Below are 17,799 nucleotides of genomic sequence, written 5' to 3'. Positions count from 1 at the left end.
AGACTGAGGGAATAATAAAGCTATTTTTAATAATTGAAACTTGAGTCTAACTTTGGGTCACACGCTCCACTTGCAACGTTCACTTGTCTTGAGATACCTATACCTAGAGGCAAATTCAAAATATTGTGGTTTGCATAAAGTTCTGTTCTCTTCCATATCAAATTAGACTATGATTGTTTGGACGCAATTCAAATACTATATATGGACACAGTATATAATATACATTATTGAGTTAGTATCTTTTTATACAATGTTGATTGTTTATTTTTGTGTTAAAAAGTCATTCCTGATCAAATTAATTGTAATTATTTTAGGCTTAGCCCTAGCATACAACCAGAGGCAGGGATGGAAATAAGTCACGTTAAAAATTAAAATTAAGATTAACGAAACTTACGAACATATTTTTTTTTAAATAGATAAAATTAAGATTTTTAAGAAGTCTATTTAATTAAAATGATCAAATTATTTGCCATAGAAAAAACTTTTAAACTTATTGGATTATATACTTTAGTTAATATAAATAATAATTTTTATTAATATTATTATTACACATTAAATTTTGAACTTTAATGTTAAATTACAAATTTGTTATTTCTTTTAATAATTTAAATATATTACCATGTTTGAGAATATGGTGGGATCGGTGATTTCACGGTGAAAAACCACACTAATACTAAAGCTACAAATTGGAGATTTTAATTTTTAAGGTGAAAATTACATTGAAACGCGATAATTTCCATTGTCTTTCCAAACACACGTTTAGTCTATATTCATTTTTGACATACATAAATGTATTATTATAAAATATTATTGAAGTAAAATGTCATATAAAATGTCATTCTTTAAAATATCATGTTAAATTCAAACAAAAACTTAATTTTATTAATCTATTAATTTGTTGACGTCAATATAAAATTGCAACTTATTAAATTTTAAATTTATATAATATGATAATTTTATGTTTTCTACATAGTTCCCTCACCGATGATAATCATGCTCGAGACACTATCGAACATCAAATATAGACATATCCCTCAATCAAGAATGTAAATGTAATTCACCACATTGTCATGAAATCTTATTTGAAAATAAAAGTTGTGAGGATTTAAGTTAAAAATTACAACAACAAAAAATACTAAAATACTAGTTCAAAAAAAATGCCAAAAAGTGATTTATCGATTCTTTTTGTGAACAAATATTTTATTGATTCTAATCCGTAGTTTCGATATTAACTAAATTTGTGAATTAAATTAACCGATACTTGCCTAATTCCTGGTCCAACGACTCGGACAGTGTCAAAGTTGCGAAATGAAATTATGAAATTATGAAATTATGTTGGGAACCAATCATACCATTTATTTGTTTATTCTAAGAAAATAAAGTGATAGTAAATTAAATGTTTCAAACTTCGCTGATACTAAATTTATGGCCTGTGAACAAAGCAAATGTAGTTCAAGCAACTCTGCACAGTGCTATTCATATTCTTAATTCTTAAAGTTTATACATGCAGCTTACCAAAGAGATATTCTACATACAGTAGTTGTCCAACAGTTGCATCTATCAGCAAGATTAAATAATTTCTCAAAGTGGTCGCTGTGCACAAAAAATACAAAAATGTATGGCATCATTTTATCACAGGAGAACATATTCAAGCCCTTTTTATTCTTCTATGGGAAAGTAAACTTCGAACCTCGCCGCAAACCTCTAGTATAATTAACTTGAAATGGTCCTATGATTGCAGCCAGCATTCCCCAGAAGAATGTATAATCACTGAAAATCGGGCGACGTGCATAGAGGCATAGGCCAGACTATTCTACTCTATTTGCACATGTCATAAGTGCTGATTTCATCGTTTCTTTATCTAAAGAAGTTTGAACAATCACCTGCACAAGATGATTAATGATTAGGGTTAAATTATATACTACGCATGAGTATGAAAATAGATGATTTCCATCAATAGTTAACCAGCATTTAGAAGAACAAGGAGAAAAGAAGAAAGCAGGGAAAAAAAAAAAACCAATTCGCCAAAAAGCATATACAAATAAGTGAACTTTTCTTTGACAAAACCTTAGTTGGGCTATGTCTGTGTTAGAACATATTTGAGAAAACCAAAGTTGAATTGTGCTTGAAACATGATTGTGGTTCTAAAAACTTGGAGTGTGGAAGTGAGGAAAAAAAGTCTTTTTCCTATTGACTCAACCCATCGTTTGCAAACAATGTTTGAAACCTACATTGTATCTATCGAACATAAGCAACAACTGAGTAAAATGTTGCTGAATTTACATCTCAGGATTGCTCATGACTTAGAAATATTGTAAAGTTTTTTTTTTAAATAGACGTTAGCGAAATAAATCCTAAAGATGATGAGAAGACAACAAATATTAGTTTGCAGAATCACTCTATTGTCGGTAAACAACCTTTTAGGGAGGTGATTTCTAAAGGAAGGAAAAAGAATATGCAGAAGAACGCTACGATATATAATTTCCAACGAAGGAGCAGAAAACCTGCCTAATTTGAGGAAATTTTTGACACTCTTTTCTTTCTTTTTTTTCTTTCCTGAGTTAGGTTTATGTCCCCTAGTTGTTTTCTTTTTCTTTTTAATAAATTTTTAGCTTAAAAAAAAGTTGAGTGTGAAATTTCTAAACTCAGGGAAGATGAAAACACATTCTTTAACACACTGTTATTGAAGAAATTCCTCTACATTCCAACCAAATCAAATGAGTCCCAAATGAACTCCGTCCAATAAAAAAGAATTTATTAAATTTCTAACATTAAATGTCATATCAAAAAGCAATATCATGAAGTCCATAGAACTCAAGAAAATAATCTTCAGTAATAATATAAAGAAAAAAGAGAAGCTAAAAAACAGACTATAAGACTATAACATTACCTCTTGTATTTTGTTTCCTGATCGGGCAAGCAACTTGTACTGATTCTCAAAGATGGATGCCATATAAACCTAAAACGAGATTTGGTTTGCACGCAGATAAATCAAGAACTTGAGTTTGCTAACAAATATTAAACTGTTTCCAATAACCTCTAAATAAACAAAAACATAGCCACTAAGATCAATACTAAAAAAATAACCAAACATTAAATAGCTTCCCATACATTATTTATGAACATGCGAGGTTTAGAAGAACTCTTAGAGTTGGTCTATGCATTAGCCAATAATATATTTTGAGAAATACAATTATTTATTTGGGTTTGTCAAGAATCTGATAGTGGCTGCTCAAAACAAGAACAATTAATATCATAACCAAAGGAAAATGGGGGAAAAAATCTTTGACAGATAAGGTTTTCTAGTTGAGTGGTAATCAGCGTTATTACATTTTCAACCAAAATTTATAAGACAACCATAAGAAGATTATATCTGACAGTTGATTAATTTTAACATTTCATAAACCATATGCAGAATCCATAATGCATATTGCCAGGTCGATGACAGGTCTGGATGGAATAAAAAATGAACTAATATTCTTTTTAAGAATATAATAAAATGCAAATTCAAGTTATATGATTCATTATATTATGCAGAGGATTGAATATATGTGTCCATACCTGAAAAGTGGGAGCTAAACCAGGGCTCCTGAAAAAACGGCCTTTTGAAACAGACTGAACGCCCTCAATTTTTTGCAATTCTTTTATAAGAGATTCGACTTCAGACCACTGTCCAAAAATGAGCATAACATTATGATCAATTGTGCAATACCACGAATCAACTTGATAATAAAATAAACATTGCATCCTTATCCATGATTCATTGTAGGGCAAGAAGAATTATTTATCTGCTACGTCGCAAACAGCATGTAAACAAATATTGATTAAAATGAAAATATTATGTATGGAATGAAGGCATAACCAAAGGGCCAAAAGTTGGAACTTCAATAGTGGAACAAAAATGCATAACTTAAATACCAATAAGGACATTTGTATACTATATTACAATATCAATGCCTGAAATTAAATTCTCCTAAGCCTTTTGTTGGTTACAAACTACAGAGAAAATCAGATCCAACAACAATGCAATTATTTGATCAATATAATAGGTCTACTTTGAATTTATTTTATTTATTTTTTGTTTTGTTGAATTTAAAGTCACTTCAATTTTCATGTAAAGATTACCTGTTCATCTGTTTGAGCTGCTTCCAATCTCCCATCAAAGGGTTCATGATCCCCAACTACAGACTCTAAGGATTCCATCAATGGATCAGGCTGCAATAGGAATGCAATGATTTGTTGAATCAGGAGTACAAACACTTAGTTTACATAGATTATGCCAATATTATCTTTGCATATCTTCCCAATCGAAGGAAACACTTTAAAGAAAATAACTATGTAGGTTATTACCGTGACCTCCTTTAATGATAAAAATATGCGCCCGAGAGCAGAGTTTAATTGGTGAACTTTGGCCTCTACAACCTGTATCAAAAAGTAGACATAAAGATAAATACAAAAGAAGTAATATATAACGACTTCAGATTTCATAGGTAATAAATTAATTCCGTCTATATTCAAAGCGCCAAAAATAGATGACAAAATAATGGAAACAAATCAAAGATATCTTTTTAAAGAAAATAAATTGTATGTGGCTTGCATCATTATTATTTAGTTGTTGAAAATTATTCTGGACTTTATTAAGGTCCAGTTTGTTTGTTCTTTTTTCTAAAAGAAAATATTTTTTTAACATGTGTTCAAATAAGTTATAACTAGGTAAATTTCTAGAAGATATGAACATTATCCTATAATATCTCGACATTAGTATCTTGGATTATCTCACATGAGTAGTTTTTTTTATCTTAGTGTATCTTATACATTTGCAAAAGAGACACGTTCACAACAAAACCATGTAATTTTTTTAAAAGAAAAAACCGGAAAAAAAAAACTGTTTCAATGCTTTTCTCATAAGCAAAACAATAAGCCTAATAAATTATCAACATAAATATAAAAGATCTTGAAATAATTGTATTGTATTTTTTCGAAGTTTAAACAAGCAGACTTTAATTTGTCACCCCATCAAGAAGTAAAATACCTGATCAATCTTAAAATAATTAGATGGGTCCAACGAGGGATCCCACGATATCTCTGACTGATGAACTAGTGCAGAAACTCCTTCAACCTACATTAATAACAGCTGGATATTTAGAATTTTCTGCCACCTCTCTGAACTGCACAATACTGAAATCAAACGTTCCATATACCTCAACAAAAATTCCGAAGTAAGTTATCTTCTGGACGCGGCATTTCACTAAATCACCAACTTGAAGTCTAGCCTGCCATAATAACACAGAATCTGAAAACCGCTTTGTAGCATTCAATCTAAAACATGTGCTCTAGGCTAATTCAAGGATAGTTATGTTAGTAAAGCATTTACCATGAGATTTCTCTTCTTCTCAGTTAGTTCTTCCTTCTCTTTTGGTTTTAGTGAAAACATGAGCTTTTTCAATTTTCTGTCTGCCAATAACACATATGCTTTAACTTTCTGCAAAACAAAGTATCGGCATCTTAATATTAAGAATAATACTATTAAGTTTTGACCTGTTGCAGTAAAACTAGATTAATATTTTCGATACTGTACTTATTTCTGAATACCAAACCTGTCTAATAAACGATGATAAGAACTTGTTTTTCTCTTGGTCATAAATCCTCAGCAGATCTTCCAATTTCATATCAGGTGAAATTTTATCTTCAAATTTACCATCATTCTCAATATGTGAAGGTGAATCAGTAGAAATATTATTATTTTCAGCATCATAATTTGTCACAGTGGCCAAGGTTTGCTTGTACAGTGATGGATCCAATCCCTTCTGTCTTAACCATGACTCAAAAGCTAAGAACTTCCACCTGGACAAAAGATTTCGGTATGGCAGAAATCCTACCAAGGTACCAAAAGAAACCTGTAAAATGGTTAATCCAGTTCAGAGGATAAATGAGACAGAGTAAAAAATTTATTTTATTTGAAAATTAAATACTTACAACAAATCCCTTGGTGCTGCAGCTTACTAGTTCCACATCAGCTCTATCTCCAGTCTTAATCAAACCTTCTGCCTTGGTCCAATCTGCATCTTCTCTTTCCTACAAAATCACAAAGCACAAAGGTAAACATGGAATTTAGGGAAATAGATAGATGCATATCTAATGTCTCATATATATAAGTAATGACTGTAATCCATAAAATCTGACCTGAATATCGTTGACATCAACAAGATTGCCTGATTCTTCACTGTTTTCGCGACCTCCAGGATCGAGGGAAGCGGTCTCTTCTTCAACAGATTGTGAAGTTTTTTTCACATATCGATCTAATCTATAACAAAATTACATTTAGGTAATAAAACATATTTGCAACCATACAGCGTTGTCAATATCACAGATCGCATAAAATAATAGTTTGTTCAAATTCTGCTACACAACAGTGCTATAGCACTACTATAGTGTATAGCAGTGCTATAGTCACTATTTAACAACACTGCAGCCATAAACTCAAATATACAACTGGGAAACAATTTTCACATACCTTTTTGGCTTTCCTTGAATTGCAGCTTCCACGGACAACTCCGTTTTGGAATCGACTGAATTTAAATCAGACAGTTGATTTAAATTAATCAGCTCCTGATGGACTTCTGATTGTATTTGCTCATGTTGCTCTGATCCCTAATTAATCAAGCATAAAATCATTTAAAAACTATCATTACACTATCAAATTCCACATAGCAACTAAGATTGACACATACATCATTTGGGACTACGACTCTCGCATCTCCAAACTGCTCTTCTTCTTCTTCTTTGCCACTTGGTCTGTGTGGTTGTTCCAACAAGGTCAATTTAACGCCTTCATCAGTCGGCTCTTGAAACAGCTCTTGTTGTTTATTGACACTTGGTCTGTGTGGTTGTTCCAACAAGGTCAAGTTACCAACTTCATCTTTCGGCTCTTGAAACTGCTCTTGTTGTTTATTGACATTTGGTCTATGAGGTTGTTCCAACAAGGTTAAGTTACCAACGTCATCACTCGGCTCTCGAAACTGCTCTTGTTGTTTTTTGATGCTCGGTCTGTGTGAACTTGGTCTGTGTGGTTGTTCCAACAAGGTCAAGTTAACAACTTCATAATTCGGCTCTTCTTTCCGCACCTTCAATTCACTGTCAGTATTCTTGGCAATTGACGATTCGGGCTTCCTCAACAGTGTCATGTCACTAAACTTCTCCTTCACTTGTCCACTCTGCATTTTCAAAGACAAATTAGGTCGTATTCTCAACCTCGAGGAATTTCCCTCGCTTTCGTCCTCGTTCTCGTCCTCTTTATACAACGATGGCTTTCTCAGAATAACATTAGGAACACTACTTTTTATAACATTCCCTGAATTACTTTGAGGTTGGTTGGGTTTGTTAATCTCCATTGCAACTTTCTTATCATCATCAGGTTTGAATTGCAATCCTTGTTTGGGAGGTAAATTCTTTGCCCAAGGTCTTTCAACTTCAAATGGAAGTTCCTCTATTTCCACAACTTTACCCTTCTTTTTCTTATAAAAGGATTTCTCAATATCAAGATAAGAAACATCAGGGTTGGCCTTTTTTCCCATTATCTAAAACAAAAAAGTATAACATGTCATCAATTACAAAACAAGATTTAACATTGACATAAAATTTCCCCCTCCTTCGAAGTTCCAAGTTCATGGTTCAATGTTGCTTAAATTGCTAGGTTTGTGAGAATGTTATGTTAAAATTTCAATAAATAAATAAAAAAAAAACATGGAAAAAGAAGCATAGGAAGAGAAAAAATGAAATATAAAATGGACCTTGGCAAGGGTGAGTTTAGGGTCTTCGCCAAGTAAACGACCGAACTTGAGTTCCATGAGGTCGTTATTGTCAAATTTAGGGGTGTTATTGTCATCATCATGTGAGCGAGAGGCAAAAACATTGGTGTTGTATTTCCTGTAATTCAGATAAAGCGTTCTGGTTGTTGTTCTTCTATGTGATGATGAAAAGCAAGGAAAGTGAGTGGTGAATAAGGCTTTATTACTAGTGAGAGGAAGGGACCCCATTTTCGTATTGCTATCATCAACCGAATTTCATTTCACTCTTCTTCTTCTTCTTCTTTCTTCTCTCTTCTCTACTCACAGGGTTATCCCGCACCTACTGACGTGCTTTTTTGGCCTTTTATTTTTCTTTTCAAATAAATATACAATTCAAAAAACATCTTCTTACTTTTTTAAATTAAATGAGATTTAATATTTTTCAATTACAGTAGATTATAAAACTTCCTAATATTTAGTTCTTTCAAAACTAGATGTTTTTATAGAAAAATTTATTTTTAAAAATAATTTTTACAGTATTTTATTTTTTGTTCTAACATTTTAAAAATAATTTTAAAATTAAAGTTTTAAATAAAAAATTAATTTAAATAGTTTATCTTAAAATATATTTTAAATATTTTATCTATTTTCTATAAAATATTTCATTTATTCGTAAAAATCATTTTTAGAACATAACTATTTAAAAAAAATGTGATTTTTATTATATTAAAATCTTTAATAATAAATATCTAAGTTATTGAATATCAAAAATATTTTTTTAGTTGATAATAAATAAATCTAAAAATTTCTACTATTTTTAAGTAAATTTTTATAAAAATATTTTTATAAATATATATATTATAATAAAAATTACTTTTTTAAAATCATAAACAAACGGATCCATTGTTATATATGTATAAAAACTATTCATATTAACGTAGAAATACCTGGTAGTTAAGTTCTTGTTAATAAATAAATAAAAATTAGTCTCCCTTAAAATATAGGAGTAGTTCCTTGAGACGTGAGAGTCACTCATAATCCAACCGATAGCCCCCACGATGCCTTTGTTCCATTTGATTAATCTAATGTATGATATTTGCCTAGAAGGGAGGGATAGAAATGATGTCCACCCATCGCCAATAATCAAGTTCTAATTAGATTGTAAAATAATAACTACCATGCACTATTTATTTAGATTTAAAAACATATAGAGTAAAAAAATATATATGAAAATGAACAAAATATATCATCTACGATCGAGTTTACAAGTGCAGATGATTCAAGTCTGAAAATGAATGGAGCATACATCATAGACTCTAGCTTCTAAAAGGCATCTACTAGATGCCCCAAAAAAACATAACATTATTTATCACCATCTATCATCATTAATCTCTGTTCACAAACAAATTAATTAAAGAATGAAACACACGATAGCACTTTTGCAAGAAAAACCTCCCAAATGGCATAAAGCCACAAGAACCACCCAATCAATCTTGGGGGCCAACCATATGCTGAAAGATATCATACAAAGTTGCAACCTTGTTGAGAGCCTAATCCTCTTGTGTCACAACAGCATCTTGTTCTTCCTTTGTACCTGTCTCTGTGTCTGATGTTGCTGCTGCTGCTGCTGACTCATCAGTTTTCTCTGCACCTTGTTTCATTTCTTCATTTTTCTTCATTGATGCTTGCTTGGAGAGATAACTGTAGCTACCTTTTGCCTTGAACAACTGAGAAAAGTGAGGCTTGCAGTATATGTATCCATCAAGAGCAGCATAGGATGAAGGGCTTAGGAAACATCCTCCATGTGTACACCTAAAGCATGATTTGTGGTAAAATTCACCTTCCACTGTCAACTGTCATAAACAAAATTGCACAAACTGTATATCATCACCAAAAATTAAATTAAAAAATCAAATATTTTGAAGTTTGTTTAATTAACTCATATACCTTTTCCAATGGATATACAGTTTTCTTGCATGATGAACATTTTTCTTGAGTCCCTGAGAAGAAAGCTGAAAGTTTGCTTGGGGCCCTAGGCTGTAAACCAAATAAGTAAATTGAAAACAAATAAGTATACAAGAATTGAATATTTTGGCATAGGAAATGTGTCTTGTATGAATAGTGAATAGAATACACACCAGCTCGCTTGGAGGCTTTCCTCCTGTTTGAAAATCATGAAACAAATAAAAGTGATTAGCCCCAAAAACAATATATAATAATACAATTGCCTATCATAGAAAATCTGTTTATTACCTGACTGGGATATCTTTGCTGCAAAATTGCCAGATTCTTTGAAAAGCTGCTCAGAGTGAGTCTTGCAGTATAAAACTCCTTCCAGCGATGAATAGTTACTCATCTGCAACCAAAATTAAACCCTTTGATGCTCAGTGATTAGTTAATCATTTCACAATAGATGCAATTTGTTCCATTCTTAAAATTTTGGATTGCCTTTAACACAAGTCTTACAAATTGGTTTGTAAGGTGAAAACTGTTCACAGCACTCAAAATTGAACATCTAGAACGTGACTTCAATAACCAAGTTTAAAATTGGACATCTAGAACATGATTTGATTAGTTTAAATAGAGGTGGCCAGATAGTAAATGACCAAACATATATTGGACTAATTTTAGTATCATTTTAAAGTATAAGATTAAATTTATAAAACCGACCCGTAACATAAGAACCGTTCACCATTTATAAACATATTTTTAAATCACCGAGAATGTTATTTGTCATAAAAAAAATTAGCATTTATGATTTATGATATGTTACTTTTGGAGCCCTAGTGTATTTTGTCAAATGAAATATCTAATACTCATGGTCTATTATGATATTTTGACGATTTTAATACTCGGTTACCAGTGACGTTGTTAAATTATATATCTAATGTGTAACTCTTAACACTGATATTTGATATTTAACACATAAACAAGCGATCTTATACCAAAAAGGATGGAAAAACCCAAAATCAAATTAGTACTAATTAAATATGAGGCAAAAGTATATGTGTATACCGCGAGAAGGCCATTGCACTGACTACATCTGAAGCAATTCTTGTGATAAATATTACCATCAGCAGATAATGTATCAACCAAATGAACAGTTTTATCACAAGCCTTGCATTTCTGTTGGGTTCCGCTGAACGACATGATTATTTCCTCTCTTGAACTAGCTAAATTATTGATTAATTTGAAATAAAATAGACAACAAAAATTGTTTCTATTTGAATTGAAAGCTAGTACAAAATATTGTGAGAGGTATTCAGCTAAAACGCCAAGAGTTACTATGATTTTATCTTAGAACTTTATGATGAATAGATCTAAGATATATGTCAATTGGTTGTGGTGTGCGAAATTATAGGTATGGAAAATGAAAAAAGGATATGAAATGGGTGGAGAAGGTGCACACATCTATAATTTTGTAATGTCTAATTGTAGGCATCCTAGTAAAAAGGAAATGTGTGACACAACATTAATTCTTTTGACCAGGTCCTTCATCAGAATAATAACATGTATGATTTGGTTTCTTTTGGATGATGATATTGTCAATTCTATTTGTGAATATGCTCTGCATGTATCTATTTTTGGGATTCGATTCTATTTACTTTTGCCAATCACAGTTGCTTAAATTCACATTCAAACGTTGTAAGAGATTATTTTAAGTCATAATTGCACATCGAAAATACCTTACAATTACAATTTACAACTACAAGTGAAGTGAGTTTCTTTTTTTTTAAAAAAAAAAAACTATCCATTTCTTATCATTTAAAAAATTATAATAGTTAAATATTATTTATTAAAACTGTAGGTGAAACGAAATTTGATTTTTTTTATTTTTAAATTTTATTATTCATAATAATGAATATTTTTATGATAAAAAATAAAAAAATTAGTAATAAAATGATTTTTTTATAGAAATATTATTTTATAAAATACAAAAGTCGGGCAAATAATTATTTAATTCATAAAAAGAATTATTATTTTAATAGTTTAAAAAATAATGTAACAAAATCTTTTGATTTGTGAATATACAGTACAAACTCTCTTGATTTACATGCATTATTGGTATTCCTTTTGATTGTATTGATGGAAGACTCTCTCCCATAGCATGACTTTACTAAAAGCCATTACAACGAGAATCTCTAACGAATTAATATGATACCTACAAACATTCTAACACTAAAGTTGTTAGAGTTTGAAAAAAATAAAAACTAAAATGAATAAAAATTACTTATTTTAGAAGAATATATTTTTATAATATATAGATAAAGAAGAATAGATGCTCTCCTGTTTTGGATGGACGCATAAATCGGGTCTATGTGTGATTCTGGTTTGGGCCCTAGCCCAATACGAAACATATATATATGAATAAGTTTTTCTAATTAATGATTAAAAACATTTAAACACAATTTGATTTTATTTTCAAATGCAAATTTCATTGTCTAACTTTTATTACAAACAACTACGTAGAAATCAAACGATACAAGAAACAAATTCAAAATGTATAACGATAATAAACAAACTAGTGAAAGTATTTTTTTTCTACAGATTTTTTTTATCAAAGACAATCATATTTAAAACACATCAAATACTAAATATAAATAATTATCAGTAATAAGGATTTGATTTCAAATTCACTTGAAATTCATTGTTTAGTATTTAAAACAACTTTAAACCAAAACATCCAAGAAGTCTTCTTGGCACATAGCCACGTGTTCGAAACTTTGCAGCTGTCTCCTCTACTTTGAGAATTTCTTCTCCTTTTTGTGCTTCAATCATTGCCTTTTTTTCTTCTGCTGAGTGATGAATTTCAGCAATTTTGTTTTGCATTATTTCAACATATTCAGTCTTCTTTTTGTCCAATCTTACCTGCTAATAATGAAATACAAATTTTGATTTAGTATTTTGTTCATGTAACTATGAAGAAAAATCTATAAATTGAACACAATATGTGACCTCAATTCCTTTGAATTTTGCTTCAATAGATGCTTTCTTATTATCTTCCCACAAATCAACGGCAGATTGCATCTTAAATGCCCTGTTTGACATTATCATATGAAAATCAACATTCACCAATTCAGCTAGTCAAGATATAGAATCTAATTGAAGATTATTCAATGTGTAATATTTAATGGATCAAATTGATGTATTTGGTCCATTAATTTAAATATATTAATTTTCTTTTATCTATTTATATTTATATTTAAAGCTAGAGTAAGTAGCATTTAACTCGAAAATGATGTGGGCATGAAAACTAATGTCCCAAAAGAATAGTATCTTACCTATTCTCTACTTTTGTCTTCTCATTTTCTTCCCATGCTTTAATTAAAGCCAATCTTTTTTGTGATTCAACCCTTGCTAGCACAGTATCTGATATAAAAATTTGAGTTACTCATCTTTCAAAAACATTCAATTAATCACTAATTAAATACAAAAAAATAAAAGTTGGAAAACAACCTCTGTCGACAGAGTCCTTTGTATCCGTTCCAGCATCAGGAACTGCAATCACAATAAGAAATTTGGGTAACAAAGAAACATGCATCGATATACAAATAACAAAAGGAAACACATGATGGCTAATAGTTTAGTTATTTTATTAATTAACACTTTTATATGTCTTGCTGATTTTGTTCTTAATTAAATATATTAAGTTTCTTTCTGTAAAATAAATAAATACAGTACTATGGAAAGAAGTGTTTGCAAATTCATGCATATATCTGATCCATATAATTTGACACATGGACGATAAAGATCAAAGGTTCTTCCATTTTAGAGAGATTATATGCATGAAAAGGTTTATTAAGAAATAATCATTAGACAAATCCCAAGTCTCACATAAAATAACAAAAGCAACCAAATGCTTTAAACAACAAATAAATACATCAAAATAAATTCATATCCTAAAAAATCAGTCTAATTTATATCCTTATCAACTTCAAAAAAAAAAATCATTTTTTTCCTATCTGAGCAAATTGAATTTGATACCCGGCTCAATAAAATAATTAGCAAGTTTATTTAGGGCCGTTTATTTCTTTCAATTTCCTACTTTTTTTTGGTTTAGTTTCGTAGTAATAATAAAATAAGGCTTCACTTACATAAAAATGTATATATTGACTTGAAATTATGTTTCGCTTTATATTGCTTAAATTAAAGATTAAAATTCTTATTCATTTTTACTTTAACATCAAATTATTTAAGTATGTATAAGTGATGAGTATGTGTGCAATAATTACATGATTTACCCGATATAGACTTTAAATTCCACCTTATACTTTTATATCGTGGTAAAATAAAAATGTATTTTAAAATCATGATCCATATCACATATGATCATATGGTTCATCAACTAATTTTAGGAATGATTAGAAATAAAACGAATGAAAAAAAAAATATATTCAGTTTTGAGAAACAAATTAAATATGATAAGTATTTAAGGACGAGATATGAAATATAAAGTTAATTTGATGATTAAAATGAGATAATTAAAAATAAAATGATAAAAAATTGTCACACATTTGATTTTTAGCAAAATAGTATCAATATTAAAAATACTAATTATTAAAATTAAATTAAAATTAAAATAAATAAATAATTAAGGGCGAGGTATGAATATGATGATGTAACACACTTTGATCGAGTGAAGAAGTAGCATGATCTTTAGGTTGAAAAAAATCTTGGGTGTACTCTTGTTTAACAATATTGGTTGATGTGCCTTGGTTCTCTGGTTCCTTTTCTTTGACGAAATGAGAAAGCTCTCGAAGTTGAGGTGGAGATTGTGGTGGTGGAGTAATTGGGGTGGCAACAGATTCTGATTGTGATGATTCTTCCATAATGTCTAAGCTATTAAACTTAGGATATGTTTGTGGCCAAACTTAAATAGTAGAAATTGAAATTGTTGTTGCTTGCAACAATTATTAAGTCACCGATATTGGCCTCGCATGTATATGTAAGAGACATTGTGAATATTCAACTGGGCTCCACCAATATTTATGCGATATTCACTGCCTTGTCTTTTATTAATTTTCAGATATTTTTACCATATTTTCTTTATTTAATTACTTTTTATTCGGTTTTCATTTCACAATTTACACTATCTTGTGTGTCAACTGGATTTGGATTAAACGTAGCAAGTACATCATGCACTTACTTATCTTGGCCGTCCGATTCACAATCCATGGTGAAGATAAGTTTGTGATGATTTTATAAAGGATGATCTAACCTATTTCTATTTTTATAAAAGAACATAATAGTTGGTATAACTTATAAGGTGTAATGTTGCTTAAATAATATTTTTATTATTAAAAACATCTTTTTTCTTTTTTTTCATATAGTTAGTGTATTTGATACATGTATTTTTTGTATGAAAATGGAACTAAAAAAAATCTATTTCTAATACTATTTTCATTATGTATTTTTTTATTAGAAAATATTAAAAGAATTAAACAATAAATAAAATTTACTTTGATTTGTATTCATTTTGTTTCTATTCTTGTAATTGGGCCTTGGGCCTTTGAGGGAGTACTGTACTATTCATACATAAAATATTATTTTAGAAATATTTATACATAAAATAGAGACATATATATTTTTCATAATATATGTGGAAATGATAATTATTACCTTCATTTATTCACTATATTAATAATTAATATGAAAAAAAAAGTTGTCAATTCAAGTTAAGGGAGTAGTTAATAGTTGGGGGTAGTTTTTTTACTAAAAATTGAGTGAGTAGTTAATGACATTATTACTGTCAATCGTAACTCGCAGAGTATTACTTCGTTCAACCGAATAGGCAAAACAGCTTTAGATAAACAAAATTTCAATGAACAAAATATTTACTATTAATTTTTCGTAACACATGAATAAATAAATAAAATTGGTTGCTTATATAAGTCATTAAGAATTTAAGAGTAATATAATTATTGGAATATTGTGTGAGTGATTAGGCGTTAACCCTGTATCTCCAACAAGAGCCGCTGGGTTTATGAATACGATTATACGATTGATGCATTAGACGATTGAATTGAATCATACACTACTCTCTTTTCTCCAAAGGTTGGATGTATGTTTATGTAATTTACCAATAAGATATATTTCGTTTTAACAAATTCTTAAGACAACCCAATTATATGTTATACACTCCCACACACTTTGTTGCTGCCACTTTACCACGTTATAATTTACAGCTTTAAATGCATTTTGGTTAGCTTATTTTGTTAAAAATTAACTTTTAGTCTTATTATTTTCAAAATTAAACTTTGTATTATCTCTTTTACAATTTGTAAAATTTCATTGGTTTTTTCTATTTTTTATAATGTTGCATATTCACTGATAATATGGTAGTGATTTAATACACCCGAATTTGATATCATTGAATTTATACCCTTGATCAATATTTGGTGTTATTTTTTATTCGACAAAAGTTCACGGACGTTTTTAGTAGTAATAACGTAGACAAATATTTTGAGGAGGAAAAGATAATAATGTTAAACTTAGTTATATTTTATTCAATTCAATTGTGCCACATTATTGTCACGATATTATGGAGTTTGCCATATCATTAAAAAATGGAGGAGACTAGCAAAATTTCACACATTGTAATGCAAGGGACCAAAAATCTGATTTTAAAAATATGAGTGCTAAAAGTTGATTTTGAGTAAAATAAAGTGACCAAAAGTGCAGCTTAATTTATAATTATGGACAACCATAAATCGTAAATTAAAAAAAAAAATTTGGGTAAGAGATCATTAATAAAAATGATAGTAACGATTACTTCATCAGATTTCAAATATAAAAGAAAATAGATCAATAAAAATAGATATATTTAGTTCAAATTTTAAATCATATAAATTAATTTTTATTGACTCAATTTTCTCTTATATTTAAGATCAAAGATAATATTTTACCATTATTTCATATGAGATTTAAATTTCGTGAGATTAAAAAAAACAATAAATTGAACATACCCCTAACTAAAAAAACAAAACATTAACATCACACAAGTTTCAATCTAAAATGCTATAAACAAATTATATGTTAGTTAGTTTTGTTATTTATTCTTTTTCTTATTTTAATGTGTACTTTGATATCAACTTGATGGAAATTATTTAATTATTTGATAGAAAAAAAACGATTATTTTAGAGTAAATTATGATATCACATTATACACTTATTCTTCAAGTTGAGATCATTTACATAAAATCTGAACCATTTCAAAAATAAATTAGACATGTGTGTTATGAGCCAAAATAATAAACATCAAGACGGTTGAAATATAATCGAGCATGCAAAAGAAGAGTGATATGTAGACTTGATAACTGATTTGGGTCTTCCAAATTAAATTACTTAGCACAATCAATTTTTTGGGCTTCACTTTTAATTTCCACCTTAAGGACAAAAAAATTATACAAATTAATAGGATGTAATGACTCAAATATGTTAAGATTATGTTCAATTTGTATAAGGTATATTAAATAATGAGTTAGTAATTTTTAGAAGGATCTAGATAGATTTATTATGATAAGTTGTTATTTAACTAATTAATATATTATTTCTCTTTTGTAAAAATATGTTTTTTTTTCCTATACTATCAATAGAAAATTAGTGATTATAATAAAAAAAAGATTAATAATTAATAAACAAATTATCCTAAATCTTTTTCTATTTGGATAACAGAATTTAAATTTTAAAATAAAGAGACTTAATATTAAAATTTAGAAGTGTTTTGAATTATTATTTTTATTTTTATTTTCCAACCTAAACTTTACTTGTTTTTAGAGGCAAATATTTTTACGTTTAATTGAAATCACATTCATCACTATACATGCAACCACGGAGTTAAATATTTAAATTTTGTTTAAGTAAACATAAACATTACCGTAAAAGTACGGATCATACAATTTTGATAGTTCTAAAATATCAAATTATAATTAAAAAAATATTAGGATTTAAAAATATTTTCTATATTTTTTAAAATTTTATATTAATTTTATTTATTAATAAAAAAACAAAT

At 28.9% G+C, this 17,799-nt stretch overlaps 3 protein-coding genes across 4 annotated transcripts; all 3 read right to left on the bottom strand.

Annotated features, from left to right (window-relative positions):
* Nucleotides 1–1,448: 1,448 nt before the first annotated feature.
* On the bottom strand, nucleotides 1,449–8,152 carry LOC101512963 (uncharacterized). Its single transcript, XM_004503702.4, has 14 exons — nucleotides 7,791–8,152; nucleotides 6,732–7,577; nucleotides 6,515–6,651; nucleotides 6,184–6,304; nucleotides 5,977–6,075; nucleotides 5,598–5,897; nucleotides 5,375–5,482; nucleotides 5,202–5,273; nucleotides 5,033–5,119; nucleotides 4,351–4,422; nucleotides 4,126–4,215; nucleotides 3,562–3,669; nucleotides 2,891–2,959; nucleotides 1,449–1,883 (listed from the first exon to the last, which is right to left on the bottom strand). The coding sequence occupies exons 1-14, from the start codon at nucleotides 8,034–8,036 to the stop codon at nucleotides 1,809–1,811; spliced, it is 2,430 nt and encodes an 809-aa protein (XP_004503759.1). The 5' UTR covers nucleotides 8,037–8,152; the 3' UTR covers nucleotides 1,449–1,808.
* An 858-nt stretch (nucleotides 8,153–9,010) lies between these two features.
* On the bottom strand, nucleotides 9,011–11,076 carry LOC101513290 (LIM domain-containing protein WLIM2b-like). Its single transcript, XM_004503703.4, has 5 exons — nucleotides 10,803–11,076; nucleotides 10,041–10,143; nucleotides 9,926–9,948; nucleotides 9,735–9,824; nucleotides 9,011–9,640 (listed from the first exon to the last, which is right to left on the bottom strand). Exons 1-5 carry the CDS (start codon nucleotides 10,935–10,937, stop codon nucleotides 9,338–9,340), a joined length of 654 nt encoding a protein of 217 aa, XP_004503760.1. The 5' UTR covers nucleotides 10,938–11,076; the 3' UTR covers nucleotides 9,011–9,337.
* Nucleotides 11,077–12,196: 1,120 nt separating this feature from the next.
* On the bottom strand, nucleotides 12,197–14,706 carry LOC105852240 (remorin 1.4-like). 2 transcript variants are annotated; one of them, XM_012716686.3, is made up of 5 exons: nucleotides 14,416–14,702; nucleotides 13,245–13,286; nucleotides 13,070–13,157; nucleotides 12,744–12,825; nucleotides 12,197–12,656 (listed from the first exon to the last, which is right to left on the bottom strand). In XM_012716686.3, exons 1-5 carry the CDS (start codon nucleotides 14,615–14,617, stop codon nucleotides 12,447–12,449), a joined length of 624 nt encoding a protein of 207 aa, XP_012572140.1. In that variant the 5' UTR covers nucleotides 14,618–14,702; the 3' UTR covers nucleotides 12,197–12,446. The 2 variants fall into 2 exon arrangements, with proteins under 2 accessions (XP_012572140.1, XP_012572139.1); XM_012716685.3 differs by having other exon boundaries at nucleotides 12,282–12,659; nucleotides 14,416–14,706.
* Nucleotides 14,707–17,799: the final 3,093 nt, after the last annotated feature.

Source organism: Cicer arietinum, chromosome 6 (assembly GCF_000331145.2).
Source record: "Cicer arietinum cultivar CDC Frontier isolate Library 1 chromosome 6, Cicar.CDCFrontier_v2.0, whole genome shotgun sequence".
Taxonomy (NCBI): domain Eukaryota; kingdom Viridiplantae; phylum Streptophyta; class Magnoliopsida; order Fabales; family Fabaceae; genus Cicer; species Cicer arietinum.
The sequence above is the reverse complement of the archived record's forward strand: the minus strand, read 5'-3'. Positions and strand labels throughout refer to the sequence as shown.

Bases quoted from the DNA above. Each gene is read 5' to 3' on its own strand.
- LOC101512963 (XM_004503702.4), bottom strand. From the start codon at position 8,036: ATGGGGTCCCTTCCTCTCACTAGTAATAAAGCCTTATTCACCACTCAC. The intron at 7,578-7,790 runs GTCCATTTTATA...TTTTTGTTTTAG, and splicing joins CTAAACTCACCCTTGCCAAG to ATAATGGGAAAAAAGGCCAA. The intron at 4,216-4,350 runs GTAATAACCTAC...TTCCTATTGCAG, and splicing joins TATCATTAAAGGAGGTCACG to CCTGATCCATTGATGGAATC.
- LOC105852240 (XM_012716685.3), bottom strand. From the start codon at position 14,617: ATGGAAGAATCATCACAATCAGAATCTGTTGCCACCCCAATTACTCCA. The intron at 13,287-14,415 runs GTGTGTTACATC...TTGTGATTGCAG, and splicing joins TACTTCTTCACTCGATCAAA to TTCCTGATGCTGGAACGGAT. The intron at 12,660-12,743 runs GTCACATATTGT...TTTCATTATTAG, and splicing joins CAAAATTCAAAGGAATTGAG to CAGGTAAGATTGGACAAAAA.
- LOC101513290 (XM_004503703.4), bottom strand. From the start codon at position 10,937: ATGTCGTTCAGCGGAACCCAACAGAAATGCAAGGCTTGTGATAAAACT. The intron at 10,144-10,802 runs GTATACACATAT...TTTTGGTTGCAG, and splicing joins AGTGCAATGGCCTTCTCGCG to ATGAGTAACTATTCATCGCT. The intron at 9,641-9,734 runs GTATATGAGTTA...TGTTTATGACAG, and splicing joins CTGTATATCCATTGGAAAAG to TTGACAGTGGAAGGTGAATT.